Source organism: Channa argus, chromosome 17 (assembly GCF_033026475.1).
Source record: "Channa argus isolate prfri chromosome 17, Channa argus male v1.0, whole genome shotgun sequence".
Lineage (NCBI taxonomy): Eukaryota > Metazoa > Chordata > Actinopteri > Anabantiformes > Channidae > Channa > Channa argus.
In genome coordinates this window covers 7,980,801-7,996,389 of record NC_090213.1, presented here as the reverse complement: position 1 = coordinate 7,996,389, position 15,589 = coordinate 7,980,801, and the positions used below count along the sequence as shown (strand labels likewise).

Here is a 15,589-nt window from a genome sequence, read left to right as displayed (position 1 = left end):
GTCACCAGTTATAGCCCACATGTGTCCTGTCTCACTATCGTTTGGGATTCATACAAAATGTAATAAATCCAAAAATGGCATACTTGGACCTTTTCTTGCTTTGAAATGTGTAAAGCAATGTGACTGCGAAATGTAACACAACTTCGATTAGGGGCGGAGTGGAGTACAAAGTAAAGATATTTGCTTTCAGACGTGGTGGAGTAAAAGTAGTCTTAAGTAAAGTACAGAAAAAAATGTATCAAAGTACAGTAACAAAGTACTTGTACTTCTTTACTTTTCCCCTCTTCATGGATTAGATTAGCTTGGGTTTAGGAAGTAAATAAAAAAACATGGTTGGGTGTCATTAAAATGTTGTTGTTCACGCTGAACTCCAGTCTCCCCATGGGAAGGTTCTCTGCTTACTTGACATACCCATGCATCCCCAACCACCTCTTGTCAAAGCCGAAAAACTAGGTTGCTGTTATGTTTGCTATAGCTGCTACATGCCCCCCATCTGTTTGTCATCTTTTCTTGCTTGTACAAATGACCAACAACATTGTGCTTTTTTATATAAAGAATGTCCTATAAAGACAATGGTCTTTGTGTATTTCAGAATGTGTACTGATACTGTCCACTACATATATTATCTTCCTATTCTTTACATTCGAAAAGAGCATAATTTGAAAGGCCACATTTTTGATAATTTTTTTTTCTATTTTTGAGCGTCATGAACTAATTTAATTAATTGGGCTGTGGTCTGCAGCACTTCAGTTTGTGAAGGGAGGATTTAAACAGGCTCAGCTGCGGTTGACTTGACTGACCTGGTTATTGAAGCCAGAGCTATTTTCAGCCTCACTCATGGTGGGGAAGTTAAGATTGGCCAGGATCTATCCATCCCTGATAGAATCACTGTCACAGGTTAGTAGATGACGCATTTTAGGTGGTGAGGATGATTTAAATGTGAGCTTTCTTTGAGGTGTTAACAACTAAGCTCATATTGAGACGTAATCAGGAGATAAAAGCTGCAAAAAGTGTAGTTTATTCATCCCACGCTGTAAATAATTTTTTTTCAGCTTGTCTCAGAAATATACTTTAAGTCCTCAGCTACCATGAAAACACATAAAAAACTTTGAGTTTGAGTTTGTAAAGCTTTAGTTAACTAAAACAGTTAAGTTAACTAAACTTAATATTAAGATGACTCAACTGTTTGGTTACATGACCTGATCAGTAAAAATATATATTTAGTTTGCTTTTCCCATATAATGCAGTTTGAGTTTTTCATTTTATACCAAAATCAACACAAAAACAACATCTGAGCATAAGTGAAGAACAAAATATTGTTACAAACACACAGAGTTTCTATCATAAATGTTTGAAGAGTTTTAAATCTGTAATATTGCTGGGAAATCAACTATTGCATTTTCTGTTTTTTAAATAAAGTCAGTGAATGAGTCAAGTGGATTCTCATCTGTTCATTTAGTCAACTCATCATGTCGTGTCAAATGACCACAAGTCATAAATATTAATTTTGTAAGAACAAAGAATAAAAACTTTACATCCCATTTGAAAAAGCTGAAAAATTGAGTGCAACCTACATAATGAGATTATATGAACAAAGGCAGCTTAGTTGATTCCACTGCTATGTTTTACTGTGCATGTGTGTTTGTGAAAAGAAGCATGAGTGTAAGGAAAACAAATAAGCATTAATGACGGAATAAAAGACGATCATATCGGACCTCAACAGAGTCTCCATCTCTCTGTGTACAACATGTCAGGGAACCTCCGAATGGAAACCAGTGACTCTGAGGGTCAACACATTTTGCCCCAGTTAAGACTTTCACTTGACATTTTGTCTGTTTGTGTCAAATCGTCATCACATTTCTCTTTTTTTTAAACGCGGATTATATTCACACACTGTCGTTGCTGCTGAACTGTCACTCATTGTACACAAACAATAATGTAACAAGCTTTGAAACTTTTAAATTATATTTATTTACTCTTAAGTTTGAAAAATTGCTTCTGGTATTGCTTTGCTGCACTGGGAGAAAACTTGGGTTAAAGAGCGGACGCTGGAGATTTACACTGGAGCCAAAGTAACAGCTGGACTCTGTAGAAAGTTTGTGTGTGAGTCATTTTGAGAGCATCATTCATAGATGGAGAAGTTTTCTTCAAAACAACAACAACAAAAAAACTCTCTCACAGCAGTGAATGTGAATGAATAACAAGGCTTTTTACCCCCAGCTGTTTTGCTGTAGTAGTTCAGTGGTCACCAAAACAAGGCAGAAGTCTCACAGGGTTCTTTTTGATTCTCCTCCAAAAGTCAAATAGTTTTATATTAAATCATCATGTTACTGTTTAATACTTTGGAGGAGTTTTGGGGACTTTAATTGTAACGTACGTATACACGTCTATCACAGTTTCCTAAAGCTTGATAAGGAGCCTTCAAAGGACCGAACAGATTCAGTTTACAGCTCTAAAGTAGAAATGTCTTGTATTCCTCCACCAGTCAGTCAGGTTTAAAGATTCGCACAGCTTTGTTAAGTTGCAGCTTACGTACATGTCTGTCCAGACCCATTTTCTAATCAGCTCATATATAAGAGAGATAGATGTGAGGGCACAGTGAACATAACCTTTGACCTCTGACCAGAAAACTCCAATTAGTTCGGCCCTGAGGCCAAGTGGTTTGACGTGAGAGCGTTCATGAGAATGGGATGGACAGACAACCACAAAACATATCGCCTCCGGCCACTGCTGTTACCAATCCAGAGCCTTGGAAGTGGAAAATGTTTAAACAATAAATACTGTAGCAAAACAGTTGCTTATATTAGACTTTATCTGCAGCTCCAGTCATAAACTCACCAACAAGTAACACGAATTCGAGTATTACAATAAATGTATTTAATTTTTTTTATGACTACAACCTCAATAATTCTTAAAAGCATGTTGCACAAACAAAAATAAGGGTGCAGGGAATCACTATGGGAGGAATATGCTGTTTAAAAATGCTGGTGTGTTTACACGTGGCCCAGAATAACATTTAAACACAGCTCCAGCTAATGTCTGCTGATATTTGGGCCTAAATTCACACTTTATCATACCTCACCTGTCCACTAGCTGTCACAGTTGAGTGTTTGCTTAGTGAAAACTTAGTTAGAGAATTAACGTCCAAAAATGATAAAGCCAATAAAGCAGATTTTCATGATGATAAAACGCAGTTTTATGACAGGATTTTTTACAGTTGTAGCCTGGTACAAATACAACTTTACGTGCTTTGAAATATCACCCGTGTGCAAACATACTGCACTGTATATTCTATTTGTAGTCTTAAGGCTAAAGATGCGAAACATTTGTAGGATCTCATATTCTATTGCTGGTGTGAAAAATGCTGCATGGAACATGTGACTTATCTCTCTACTACTGCAGCTACAATGTCAAAGAATAAAACAGTCCACACAGTGTTTTGCAGGGAGGGTTAAACTGAAATACGCACAGTGCCAGTTTCCCTGGGCTGGAAAGCGAGGGAAGGATAGATGGGTGGAGGAGGAGGATTCCTGTAGTGGGAGGTGAGGTAGGGAGGGGTGGTGCTGAATGAACAGCTCCTCTGCTCATTAAGTAATCAGAGAGCTCCTCTGCTCCGTCAGAGCAGCACAGCCATGAACCAACCGAGCTCCCCGTCCTCCAGACCAGCGCCGACACTCCGCCTGTCCCCCTGACACACGCCGCACCACCATGAAGAGGCAAAACGTGAGGACGCTCGCCCTCATCATATGCACCTTCACCTACCTGATCGTCGGCGCGGCGATCTTCGACGCGCTGGAATCCCGACAGGAGACGAACCAGAGGAAAGAGCTGGACCAGAGGAAAGCGGAGCTGCTCAAGACGTTCAACTTGTCCAGGGAGGACTTTGACGAGCTGGAGAAGGTGGTGCTGCAGCTGAAGCCGCACAAAGCCGGGGTGCAGTGGAAATTCGCAGGCTCGTTTTACTTCGCCATCTCTGTGATCACGACCATAGGTAAGAGAGGAATCCTGAGATCCTTCCTGATAACTTTGTCTAAAAGTTCGCTTTCTTTTTGATGTGTGCGTGTAAATGTGTGTGGAATGAGCCGTCAGTGAAGCGTTTGCTTTAAAATGATCCTAAAATCACAGCAAAATATAAAGAGCCGAAGCGATATTGGAGGCGATAACACAAGCAACAAGAACAATACTTTATAAATTCAATAAAAAGCCTGCCATTACTGCACTTATACCAACTTTATTACAGTAAGTTCAACAGATGTTTCATTAAAATAATATGCAATTGTCTATAAAAGGTTTATATCTACATAGATACTTCTTTATTTACATCAGTTAATGTAGTACTATTGCAATATCCACCCTAATGCTCCAAGTAAAAATATTGCACTGAGAACTAAATTCAAGTACAAACATTAGTAGCTAAATGCCCTCAAAGTATCACAAACATAGATGATGTACCAGCACGTGTGTATTAATATTACTTGTTATGCATTTATTGCTACTGGTGCAGTCGTGTATGTGGGTATTACTGTAGTATTTTTTCAGTTACAGTTGGTTCTCCTGTGGGTAATATTTAAAGTTCTATACTTCTCTATCGGTTTAAACTTTAACCAAGCTGTCAGATAAAGGTAGTGTCATAAAAATGTCCTACTTACAGTAGTTATTGTGTGTGTTACCCATAGAATTTGCATGGACTTGAGTTTGCATGCACCATAACATGGTCCTAAAACTCTGAATTAGTAGAATTATTATAAGGTATTTACTTCAGTGACAGTAGCAATAATATAGTGAATAAATACTCTTTACTAAATACCAAAAGGTACCTAAGTAAGTACGAGTTTTGAATATTCATTATAGCATTATAGTATTATAGTGTACAGTACTTTAATGTTACTCTAATGTTGGATTTTAATCACTTTATATACTGCTGCGCAATCTGATATTCACTTATAATATTATATTACCGTTAAGTATACTGTGTAATATTATTCTGAATTTGAAAACTAACTAAACACAACTGTCAGATATGTATTTAAATAAAATGGAAATAGTAGTGAAAAAAAAGTACAGTAAAATTACTTCTCCTCCACTACTGATAACACTTTTTAAAATGAAAATTTTGCATTCTGCAGCATTGTTATATGCTTATTATGGAAAAATACCCTGAATAAGACAAAATTACATAAGCTAAATACTGATCACCACATAATTACATACAGTCCTTATGGTAGCATACTCTTCATATAACAGCATGAGTTGGTTGCAGCTAGAAAACTACAACACTGTGTGTGCTGCTTCACACAGAGTGAGCATGAGCAGACATTTTATACTGAACGGGAAGAAAATGGCTCTACAAACACATTGCCATCTTTTATATTGGAGCAATTTATTGAATTACAGGATTGAAAATGGTCACCTCAAAGTCAAGTCGTGAGCAGCCACGCTACATGATTGACTCTTAAGGACACACGTCTCCCAGTATCAAATCCTGCTGCTCATAATTAAGGGTTGTCATTTGAAAAAAAAAATGCTGCAGGAAAGTCAAGTTTCCCCTTTCTTTTGTGCTCTTCCTCAAAGGCCCCAGCAAGACTCGCATCTCTTCACTTACTTTAGTGCATGACCTTCAAAATCTGCTTTTTTGATTTAGTCATTTCTTTTGCGATTCTACATGCAATTCAAACTAATCAAATCTAAAACATGCAACTTTATCTATCACTAGCATGATACTCAACCTCAATCTACTCTTCTCCATTCAACCCCCCCCTCTCCCTGCCCTGCTGTACTCTTCTACCATCAGCCACGCTCTGCTGCGCTCGGCACAGCCCATCAGGCATCAGTCATTACAGTTTAAATTTACAATAAATTACAACACTATAAAACTAACTAATCAAGCAGAAATCCATCAAATTTAGTAATTTGCTTAAAGGATGAGCCTTGCTTCAAACCTAAAGGCCATTTTTAGTGAAAAATATCATTCAACAAAAAGAAAAGGAAATCAAATATTCACTGTGCTCCTTTGTAACCAGTGGTTGTGATTACATTTATTACTACAGACCACATGGTAGCCGCCACGAAGTTGGTTAGAAATTGACATTCAGCTGGACTGTGGATGACACCAGCTAACATTGTAATAGTCAATTATATTACTTTATTATAATGTTAATCGCTTTAATTATTTCAACCCAAAATTATTACATTGGTTCCCACATTAGGTAGGATTGTTTCTGTACATGTTGGCATGTTTTTGTCCACCCGAGACACAAAAACATTTGTTAAAACGACAAAAGCTGATAAGAAAAAATGTGACAAACAAAAATAAACTGTTGCTCTGGGTGGGATTACATTTTCAGAACAACCAGTGAGTTTGCCAATCATTAATACCTAAAGTATCTATAATCATTTGAGAACGGGGGCTGAGAACTTAAATGCTCTCTCTCTAAAGCAATGTCATGCTCATGTCTGACATCAGGTACTTTTTCGATAAAATGTTTACATGTAATATGCGATAACACACTTAAGAGATTTAAAGTCAGTAAATGTACTCATTAACGTCAGTTGCACAGCATTGGTCCAGGCTGTAGTGGCAATAAATTGGCAAATTCCATTTGTAAACAACAGATTTGTGTTTTTCTTCCTGCACAGTCTCACTTTAACATCTCTTTTAATTGCTTTAGAAGCTGCTCTTATCTGCATATCCTATCTGAGTCTTCCTCCTGTGTTTAGTGAGCGGGGACAGTTGTCAGTTGTGACCTCTCACTTGTAACCCTACAGTATCAGATGCAGCCGACTAATTGCACTCTAACTCAGCACCAGGTGTCTGTTACTGCATTCTGTAATTGTGAGCCCCAAGGCTGCTACAAACATAGTGATTGGTGTTTCAGCCTGCTATAAAGAATTAATGACAACACCAGCCAGTGTTCCACTGGCTTCTTGGCAAACAGCAGTAACACTGTGGATACTGTACAGGATATAGAGAGAATACATGTGTGTGAATGAGAGGGACCCAGGTGGAACGGTGAGGTTACAGGGAGCAGAGGTGAAGAAGGTGCAGACTTCAAGTACTTAGGTTCAATGGTTCAGAGCAATGGAGAGTGTGGAAAAGAGGTGAAGAGTCGAGTGCAAGCAGCTTGGAACGGGTGGAGAAAAGTGTCTTAAGTGTGTGTTGTGATAAAAGAGTATCAGCGAGAATGAAAGGAAAGGTGTTCAAGACGGTGGTGAGACCAGAGATGTTGTTCAGTGGCACTGAATAAAAGACAGGAGGCAGAGCTGGAGGTAGCAGAGCTTAAGATGTTGAGGTTCTATTTGGGAGAGACAAGGATGGACAGGATCAGGAATGAAGACATCAGAGGGACAGATCATGTTAGATGTGTTGGAGATAAAGTCAGAGAGGCCAGATTGAGGTGGTTTGGACATGTTCAGAGGAGAAACTGTGAATATATCGGTAGAAGGATGCTGAGGTTGGAGCTGCCAGGCAGGAGGTCTAGAGGAAGAACAAAGAGGAGATTTATGGATGTAGTAAGAGAGGACATGAAGTTAGTTGGTGTGAGAGAAGAGGATGCAGAGGATAGAGTTAGATGGAGGCAGGTGGCGACCCCTGAAAGGGAACAGCTGAAATGACAAGAAGATGATACTGTAGTGAAAATCATGCAGCCACAACAAGGCAAAACATCTGAATCATTACGTTTTATTTTATGGAGGCAAATCAGACCAACGGCTGTGATTTATTTAAGCTCTTCTCTTATAAACGAGAGATTAAGTCTATTTCTGTCACTAACCAATATATAAAAATAGGCACGGACCTCTTATTTCCTCTCTATTGTTTGAAATTATAATTAAAGTCATTTTAGAAATGAGGCCTCAGGACATTCGGATCCAACAGAGGACACCCCCAAGGACCAGAGTGCTCCATTTGATGATGTGAAAACTGTTTGTAACATGACGGACAGAGTCAAGCTTAGTATTTCTTAAAATTGTATAAAACATACAGCAGGTTGTCAAAACTCTAAAAACCAATAATATCCTAGAAAGTTATGAATAAATCTGCACTTCTGTTCACATTCTCAACTGCCCTGATAGGATCTGTTGAGTCTACGCTCTGCTAATATTGTAATTTAAGTGAAGAAGGGAGGAGAAGCCGTAATCGGTCATCACTCTCTACAGAGGAAAGTGGAGGCGGAGGGCAGGGTGTCCATTTACTCTCCCACTGTTGGGAGGGGTTGAAACAATGCAACCAAAAACCCAAATGAAAAATAGACGAGCGTTAAATGAGAAATCACTCTAAAGATGGCAGGACATTGAGGGGAGAGCCCCGGTTCATCATAGGGAACCGGGGGTCTCCTGGGGGGGTACGAACACAGTCACCCACCTCCAGGGATGAACATCTTGTCCTCACCACTTCAGCGTCTGTAAGTGCCCTAACTGTCCGTGCTACAGTCCAAGGTCATCCAAACCACGTCGAGGACAAACAGCCAACACTGTCTTACAAATAAGACATGTGTCATGCCCTCTTTGTGTGTGTGTGTGTGTGTGTGTGTGTGTGTGTGTGTGTGTGTGTGTGTTATGTGATGTGCTGACATCTGATAAGGGCAGGAACAAGCAGTTGTGTTGTTTTTCATGGACAGATGGTTTTTGTATTCTAACACATATTGACATATAGTGAATTAGTCTTTGTGTACCATGCCACATGATACGACAGTACACTTACACAAGCTAAATTAAAGAATCGGATCAGTCAAATTACACACACAGGCAAAATCACTTGAAATTTGGGCAGGGAAAATAAATGTTTTTTTCTTTTGTTTTGTTTTTTACTACTACAAATGTGTTATTCAGGAAGTATCTTCAGCTTTACAGGATAATTTTACTTTGTTTATTTTGTTTTATTTCATGGTTGTCTGATTCAGCTATGCCACTGTTTTGGTCTGATGTGTATTGGTAATTTACCATATTTATTTATGTAGTTTGTTAACCTGAAATAAAAAATAAAACTTGTTTCTTGGAACTATTTTCTACACAAGAAACATCCTATCCAGATTACTGAAGATCTTTTTTTTTTTTTTTCAGAAAACATTTAGCTGGTAAATGTTTATATACATGACCACTGTAAAAGCAGAACTCTCAGAGATAGAAGAACAACAGACATTATTTCTAACCTCTTCTGTTTTTGCTCAGAGACTCAATCTCGCAAAGGAGGCATTTTGACTCTTGAGCTTTTGTCAAATATCATATCTGTGAAGTCATTAAGCTTCCTTGTAGACTCATATCCAAAATGTTTATTTATAGGAGCCTTTAAAATTACCATATGTTTGCAATTAGAAAAACGTTCCTTCAAAATCACATGCTTTGCTTGGATTTTTATTATTGTGAATCACCTCCTGTTAAATAGTTTTCATTCAAAGATCATTTGGTTTTTTTGCCTCTTGCTGATTTACTAGACGTGAGCTCAGTGCTTGGACCTCATGAATCTGTGTTCTGTGGAAGAGAGAGGACATGAATACAAATGCTCTCAGTACTTGCACTCTATTCGAGTTGCTATAATCCCAAATGATAGCATCCAGTGAGGGTTGAAGCCTTGGACTGGTGAGGAAAATCTGTTGGTTGGTGTGCAGGCAACACTCTTCCATCACATTAGCAGTGGCTTGAATCAGAGAGCAGAAGCCCATCCAGCTCTGGTTTTAGTTACTACGTCACCCCCAGTACATCAGATGTTGATGTTGTTGGTCAAGTGTGGAAGCATATTAGTGTTTTAATGTGAAGCAGGCAGCTGCTGAGAAAAGAGCAGACATGTTCAGCAAGTCCACCCTGGGTCAGTGAATCTAATGTTTCCATAAGTGGACAGTGACAGTGAATAAAATAACTGATCATTTTTCATCACTGACAGACTTTGGTTTGCAGCTGACATGACTCCATTTTCAGGGCACCTGCTGAATTATTCATGCTAATTACTGACATTAGTATCATCATTATTATTCAGTCAACTTAAGAGGTTGGTGCACTAAGTGGTTGGTTGCACAAGGACCATAACTCTTCCTAGCTATTCCACACGGGCATCTTTCATCAGGCAGAAGGAGATGGATACTTGTCTGAGGAGAGACTGTAAATAAAGATAATACTGCAATAAATATGTGAATACGAAAACTCTTCTGGCCACATACTGTATTAACACCAACTGTGAGTGAATACATATGTTTTAATTGTGTTTTTCTGTGTGATTAAAGGGCTCCTTTCAGTTTGGGTTATTGCTTAATGACAAAGGAAGGAATAGTTTCAGTTGACAAAGCTTTGACTTTTGAAAACACATGTGCAGAAAGTTACATTAATGTGTGTTATTCTTTAAGGAAGGACATAATTGTTGCCTGATACTATTAAGCATTTTTATTCCAGCGTAGGAAGAGAATATATATACATATTTTCGTAGATCCAACAAAATGTATCACAGCTATATTTTGGTTGGTGGAAGATTAGGATCTTGGTTAAATTCCAAAGTAAGTTGAATCAAGCAATGGTTGCTGCAGGCAGACAATGTATTGTATGATATTTTGTTGAGAAAACCAATTACAAATGATGTAAATCAGCATTTAATGGTTTGTTCTGTTCGACCATTTCGCAACTATGCAGATATGCACAACATTTTTTTTCATCATGTCGATGGGAAAACCAGGCAGTGTTTGTTCCAAAATATGTGCGATCAGGGGGTCTATGGGCCAGAGCCTCAGAAGGTGCTGTTTGAAAGAGCTCAGTTAGGAAAAACAAAATGACCACAACAGATGCAAAAACAAGATGACCCAAAGACAGGATGAGGGGCATTTCCAGTGTCTGTGCCCAGGGGACAATTGTCTTTGCCCTCAACAATCATTATAGTAACCTGTATGAAGATATTCCAAATTAGTTTTCTGTTCAAACTGTTCCCTGATGATGTCCTGCTTTGACAGTGTGGCTTTTATAGTCATTTGAAGAGCTGCTTTTTTCTTCTGTTGGACATCTTTTATATATATATATATTTTTTTTACTATATCCACATTTGCACAAAACACAGTGTTCAAATTTGGTAAAGAATTGGTTCATCCAGTCCATTTTCAATGAATCAATTGAGAATTTATAGTTTTTCAGAGTGTAACCAAAGCTGTTTCAGTTTACAGCTTAATTAAATTGTTCCAGGCCCTGCTGCTGGGTTTTAAGTGATTTGGGGGATAAGGTAACGTTAAACCTCCCTAGCACTTACATGAAAGCCTAAAACAGGGCAAATTACCTTATATAACCTGGTGTCATGCTCTGCAGTGAAGCACTGCCCTCCTCACTCCTCACGAAGACACACTGAGATGTGATATGACATCAAGAAAAAAAAAATCCAGGCTATTTTTTTAAATTGATGACACTGTATTTGTGAAATGATGCAACAATCTTCAAGGTTCCAAGGCCCCAAAGCCTGTGACATGTTAGTAATACTATGATTAAGAGAGAACAGTTGACTCAGGGCTGTCACTGAGAACTTGAAATAGTTTCAAGGATGATAGAGCGATTTCTCTTTGGCTTGTTTCACTTTGTGCCATGAAAGGTCTAGGAAGAGCACAAACATTTAATGTGGGCAGGTGAATACGACAGCTGGTTAAGAAGAGGTCATTAAGTGAAGGAAGCAAAAAAGGTAGAAAGAAAAATATCCTCACATGAAAGCGTCTTTGGTTGCAGACATGCCCGCACCCCTGGATAACTCAGAAATCGTGACATGTACCTTACAGTAGCACTGCAAATGTCTAAACACACAACACGTGTGTGTTAAATGTCTGATCGCTTATCCCAAACATACTGTACATATACAGAAGGGATGATAAAAGTAAGAGGTGCAGTTGTGTGGATGAGTCAGGACCAATATTTGGGACAGTGGTTCTCAATTATTTTAGACTAATAGCCCTTCAAAATAATGCAGACTTACAATCCATCATCAAATGTGCCGTAATTCTGTGAGCTGTGATTGCTTGAAGCAAGGCAAAAAGTGACTTCCTACCTTCCCAGATCGACTCCTTTGACTGATTTTTATACACTCAAAGAAATGAAACAATTGCTCATTTTGACAGAAAACCACAAGGGTAAATGTTCTTAAATATAAATAGTTTTATGGAGTTTTGTGCTACTGTTACCTTATCAACAGTATAAATCATCTAATGGGTTTGGTCCTGACGACTTCCGTGTGTTTCAATTTTAAGCATTTTGGTCAAGTTAACTACTGTGGTATGAAATAGTACTGGAATCTTAGATTTGTGTACCCGGGACGTTCTGCTGTAGTTCCTAGAAGCATGCTCACAGTAGTACTGACGCATATGGCGTCAGTACTACTGGATTGGAAGTCGTAGCAGCTCTGAGAAGAGGTGATTTAGTGGAATAAAAAGCCAGCATCCATTATCTGTAACCACTTGCAGAGGTACATCCCTTTTATAGCTAACCACTACATGGTAAGGTTTCGTAAAAACATTTGGCTTGAAATAATCACTTACCAACTAATGTTACAGGATGTCAGGCCAACAATAATAAACAGCTGTCAATACTGTGGAAAAACACAAATGTTGTGCTGGGAAATCGAATCATGGACCATTGCTGTAATTGCTATGGCCACTGGATGTTCCCTAACTACAACGCGTTACTGTAGTTCGTATTTAAAAACAAAACATGGAAGATGAGTCTCTGCTCAGAAACATCATTTCTCGCACTGAATGCACAGACTTAAGCCCTTCTCACTGCGCTCCAGCTACCGAGTGTGCAGAGAGCAGTGCTGAAACATTCACAGCTATTATGAGCTGAGGGAGCTTGTTGCTGTTCTGGATCTGAAGAGTAACATCTGAGAAAGTTGAGAGAAGTGACTCTCATTGCCGCTGCTGCTCCGTTCACATGACCAGCCAGTGTTTACCTACTGTACGTCTGCTTTATGCTCCGCTGCCTCAGTGGAAATTTGAGTGCCTGCCTGACTCACTAAACAAAACATGACTGTATTTATTAGACTTCATAATCCAGTGGGGGCTGACTGGAGTTTAACCAAATAAAATAGTACACAGTAGTGAGATCTGAATCTCTTTAACTTGAAGTTTCCTACTGATTCTGTTCCAGAGTATAAATATACACTCCACTACATGTAAAGACTCAGCTGAGCTGTGCCAGACTGACTCCTGTGAGGTTTATTTGATCAGAAATGTGAACTCTTTTCCGTGTTTTTTCTCCGAGTAGAGGAATGCCTATAATCTCATGTCCTGGAATATTGAATTGCCTCTTTCACAAAGCGGAGCTTTTAGAGAGCTGCTCGATTAATGTCCTAATCCTTCCAGTGTAAATTTGAGATTAAGTGAGATGTGTCCAAGCGCTCCAGACAATAAGCAAAGTATTTGTTACAAGTCCATCGGCACTGTTGCTTTGTGGAAAGGAAATGTACTGGCTCGCTTCATACAGTTTGACACAGAATTAGTGGAACTGGAGAAGTCTGATGTTATTCTATATTTATCTCATGGTCGATAAATCCTACGGAAAGACCAAAACCATTTCTGACTTCCTTACAATGTGTGTGGTACACAAACGCAAGCCCAGAGGATCCTACTGAAGACATAAATAAAAAATGAGAGTATATTTCTTTTTAAAAAAGGTGCTGTCAGCTACCTAATCGGTTTGGTACTTAATATGTAACAAATATTTCTCAAACAGAAGTACATATCATTTTTGATGGGTACTATTCTCAACTCATCAAAGCTCTGTTTACATGTAACTAACTTATTGAATACAGTGAAAATGCACCTGAAATGCTGTTAGTAGGAGTAGTTTAAAATAAAACTAAAAATCCTCAGTCATCTTCGTTAACTTTTAAATAACATTGATGCAGTGATTATTATTATTTGCATTGCGTATGAGGATGAATGATGCATTGTTTGACAACAATAAGCGTAGTTTAAACTCATTAAAACCTCCATGTTTGATAAATAACATGGATCATTAGTGCCAACTGATCGAGACACAGATGGAAAATGACATGTAATGTGAGCCTCTGTGTAGATGCACAAAGCTGTCACTGGTCTCTCTCTCTCTCTCTCTCTCTCTCTCTCTCTCTCTCTCTCTGTCTGTGTCATGATGCTCTTTTTGTGACCTGAAAAGGAAAGGTATTGGAAACGTGTTCAGTGAGTAGTCTGTTGGGATATGATTCCAGGAACAATCCTGGTAATAAGGCTGTGACTACTGTGGGTCTCTGAGTTTACAGTGGAGCAGAAAGAAAGGGAAAGTTTAGGGTCTCAAATGACACATTTTACAGGCAGCCATCCATATTTTTAAGGTATTTTTATTTGGTTGGTCAAATTTAAATATCCACTGGTTCCATTAGCTTTTGTCATCTATCATTTTGCCATGATTATCTATTAAGCACGTCCTCATTCTAAAAACACAAATTGGCCTCAACTACAGCATTTGCTGTTATCTTGCAACTGTTGCAACATCAACAAAGTTAAAAAGATTGATTTCTGAGTAGACAAGCAACTCCCATGGAAATGTACTAGTAAAACATAACAAATCAAAAGTAGCATGGTTTCTTCCATGAAATGCAGAAAGCTCCAAGTGGATTTATTTTCTTCAAATTTTGTAAATGTGATTTCTACTGTGCTAAACATTTACAGTGGTTACCCCTCTTCTTCTTGCTGTCACGACAGAAATATTTGAACCATACCTACTATACACATGTTCATAGCAGTGAATACATTAATGTGCACTAACTTTATCTAAAAGCCACAGTGAGGAATATGTCACATTTCAATTTGAATCATTTTACATTTTGGCTTCGTCATGAAGTTATACACATACATTTCCAGACAGGGATCTGAGGGCCTATATTCACTAGAGTGGCTCAGATTTCTCCATACTATCATTGTATGCCATTTAACAATATCTCCTCCTAGAGATTGAGTATGGAATGGCAAATAATCGTAATGGAGGTTTTGTTCATAAGCTCTGAGACTATTTATCTTATATTGTGCAGAAGTGTTGGCGTTGGCACTGACACAAAAGCATCTCGATATTTTCCTCAATGATGCTTAAGAGCCCACACTGGAGAAATGCTTGAATGCTGATGGAAAATTTGCACTAAAAAGCTCATTATGTGTACATTAGTATGTGTGTGGCATGGATCTGTGTGTGCTTCTATGTTTTGCTGTGTTAACTTTCTTCAGCTCCTTCCATAAACAATAGAGATACTGTACAGAGCCACAGTTGAGTGATGCCAATGACTGTCCAGCTGATGTATATATGTATATACAGTATATACATACATTCTACTATAATCCTACAGAGCAGAACACACACACGTGTGAATGCACCAATGCTGAAAAGTGTGTTGATATCTAAAAAGCACCAACACAACATTTTTATACAGTATTAATCCTTCAATATCTAAACAAAGGGGCAAACTCAAAAGCTTTTGTTCCAATTCAATACAAATGCCAGAAGAAAGTCAGTTGACTACACTCCAGGGCCCACAATCTGAAATTACAACTAGCCTCTGCTGCAATAAAATGCAGTTAGTCAAGCACAAAAGCAGCTAGTCACATGACTATACCAGAGATATTCTTCCAGAGAAACG

At 38.4% G+C, this 15,589-nt stretch overlaps 1 protein-coding gene across 1 annotated transcript in view; it reads left to right on the top strand.

The window, feature by feature from the left end:
• The first annotated feature begins 3,481 nt into the window (after positions 1–3,481).
• kcnk3a (potassium channel, subfamily K, member 3a) overlaps positions 3,482–15,589 on the top strand; it is a 28,853-nt gene continuing 16,745 nt past the window's right edge. The window contains exon 1 of the mRNA XM_067482916.1: positions 3,482–3,991. Within this exon, the coding sequence (XP_067339017.1) occupies positions 3,709–3,991 (283 nt within the window). The 5' untranslated portion in view covers positions 3,482–3,708. The remainder of the gene's footprint in view (positions 3,992–15,589) is intronic.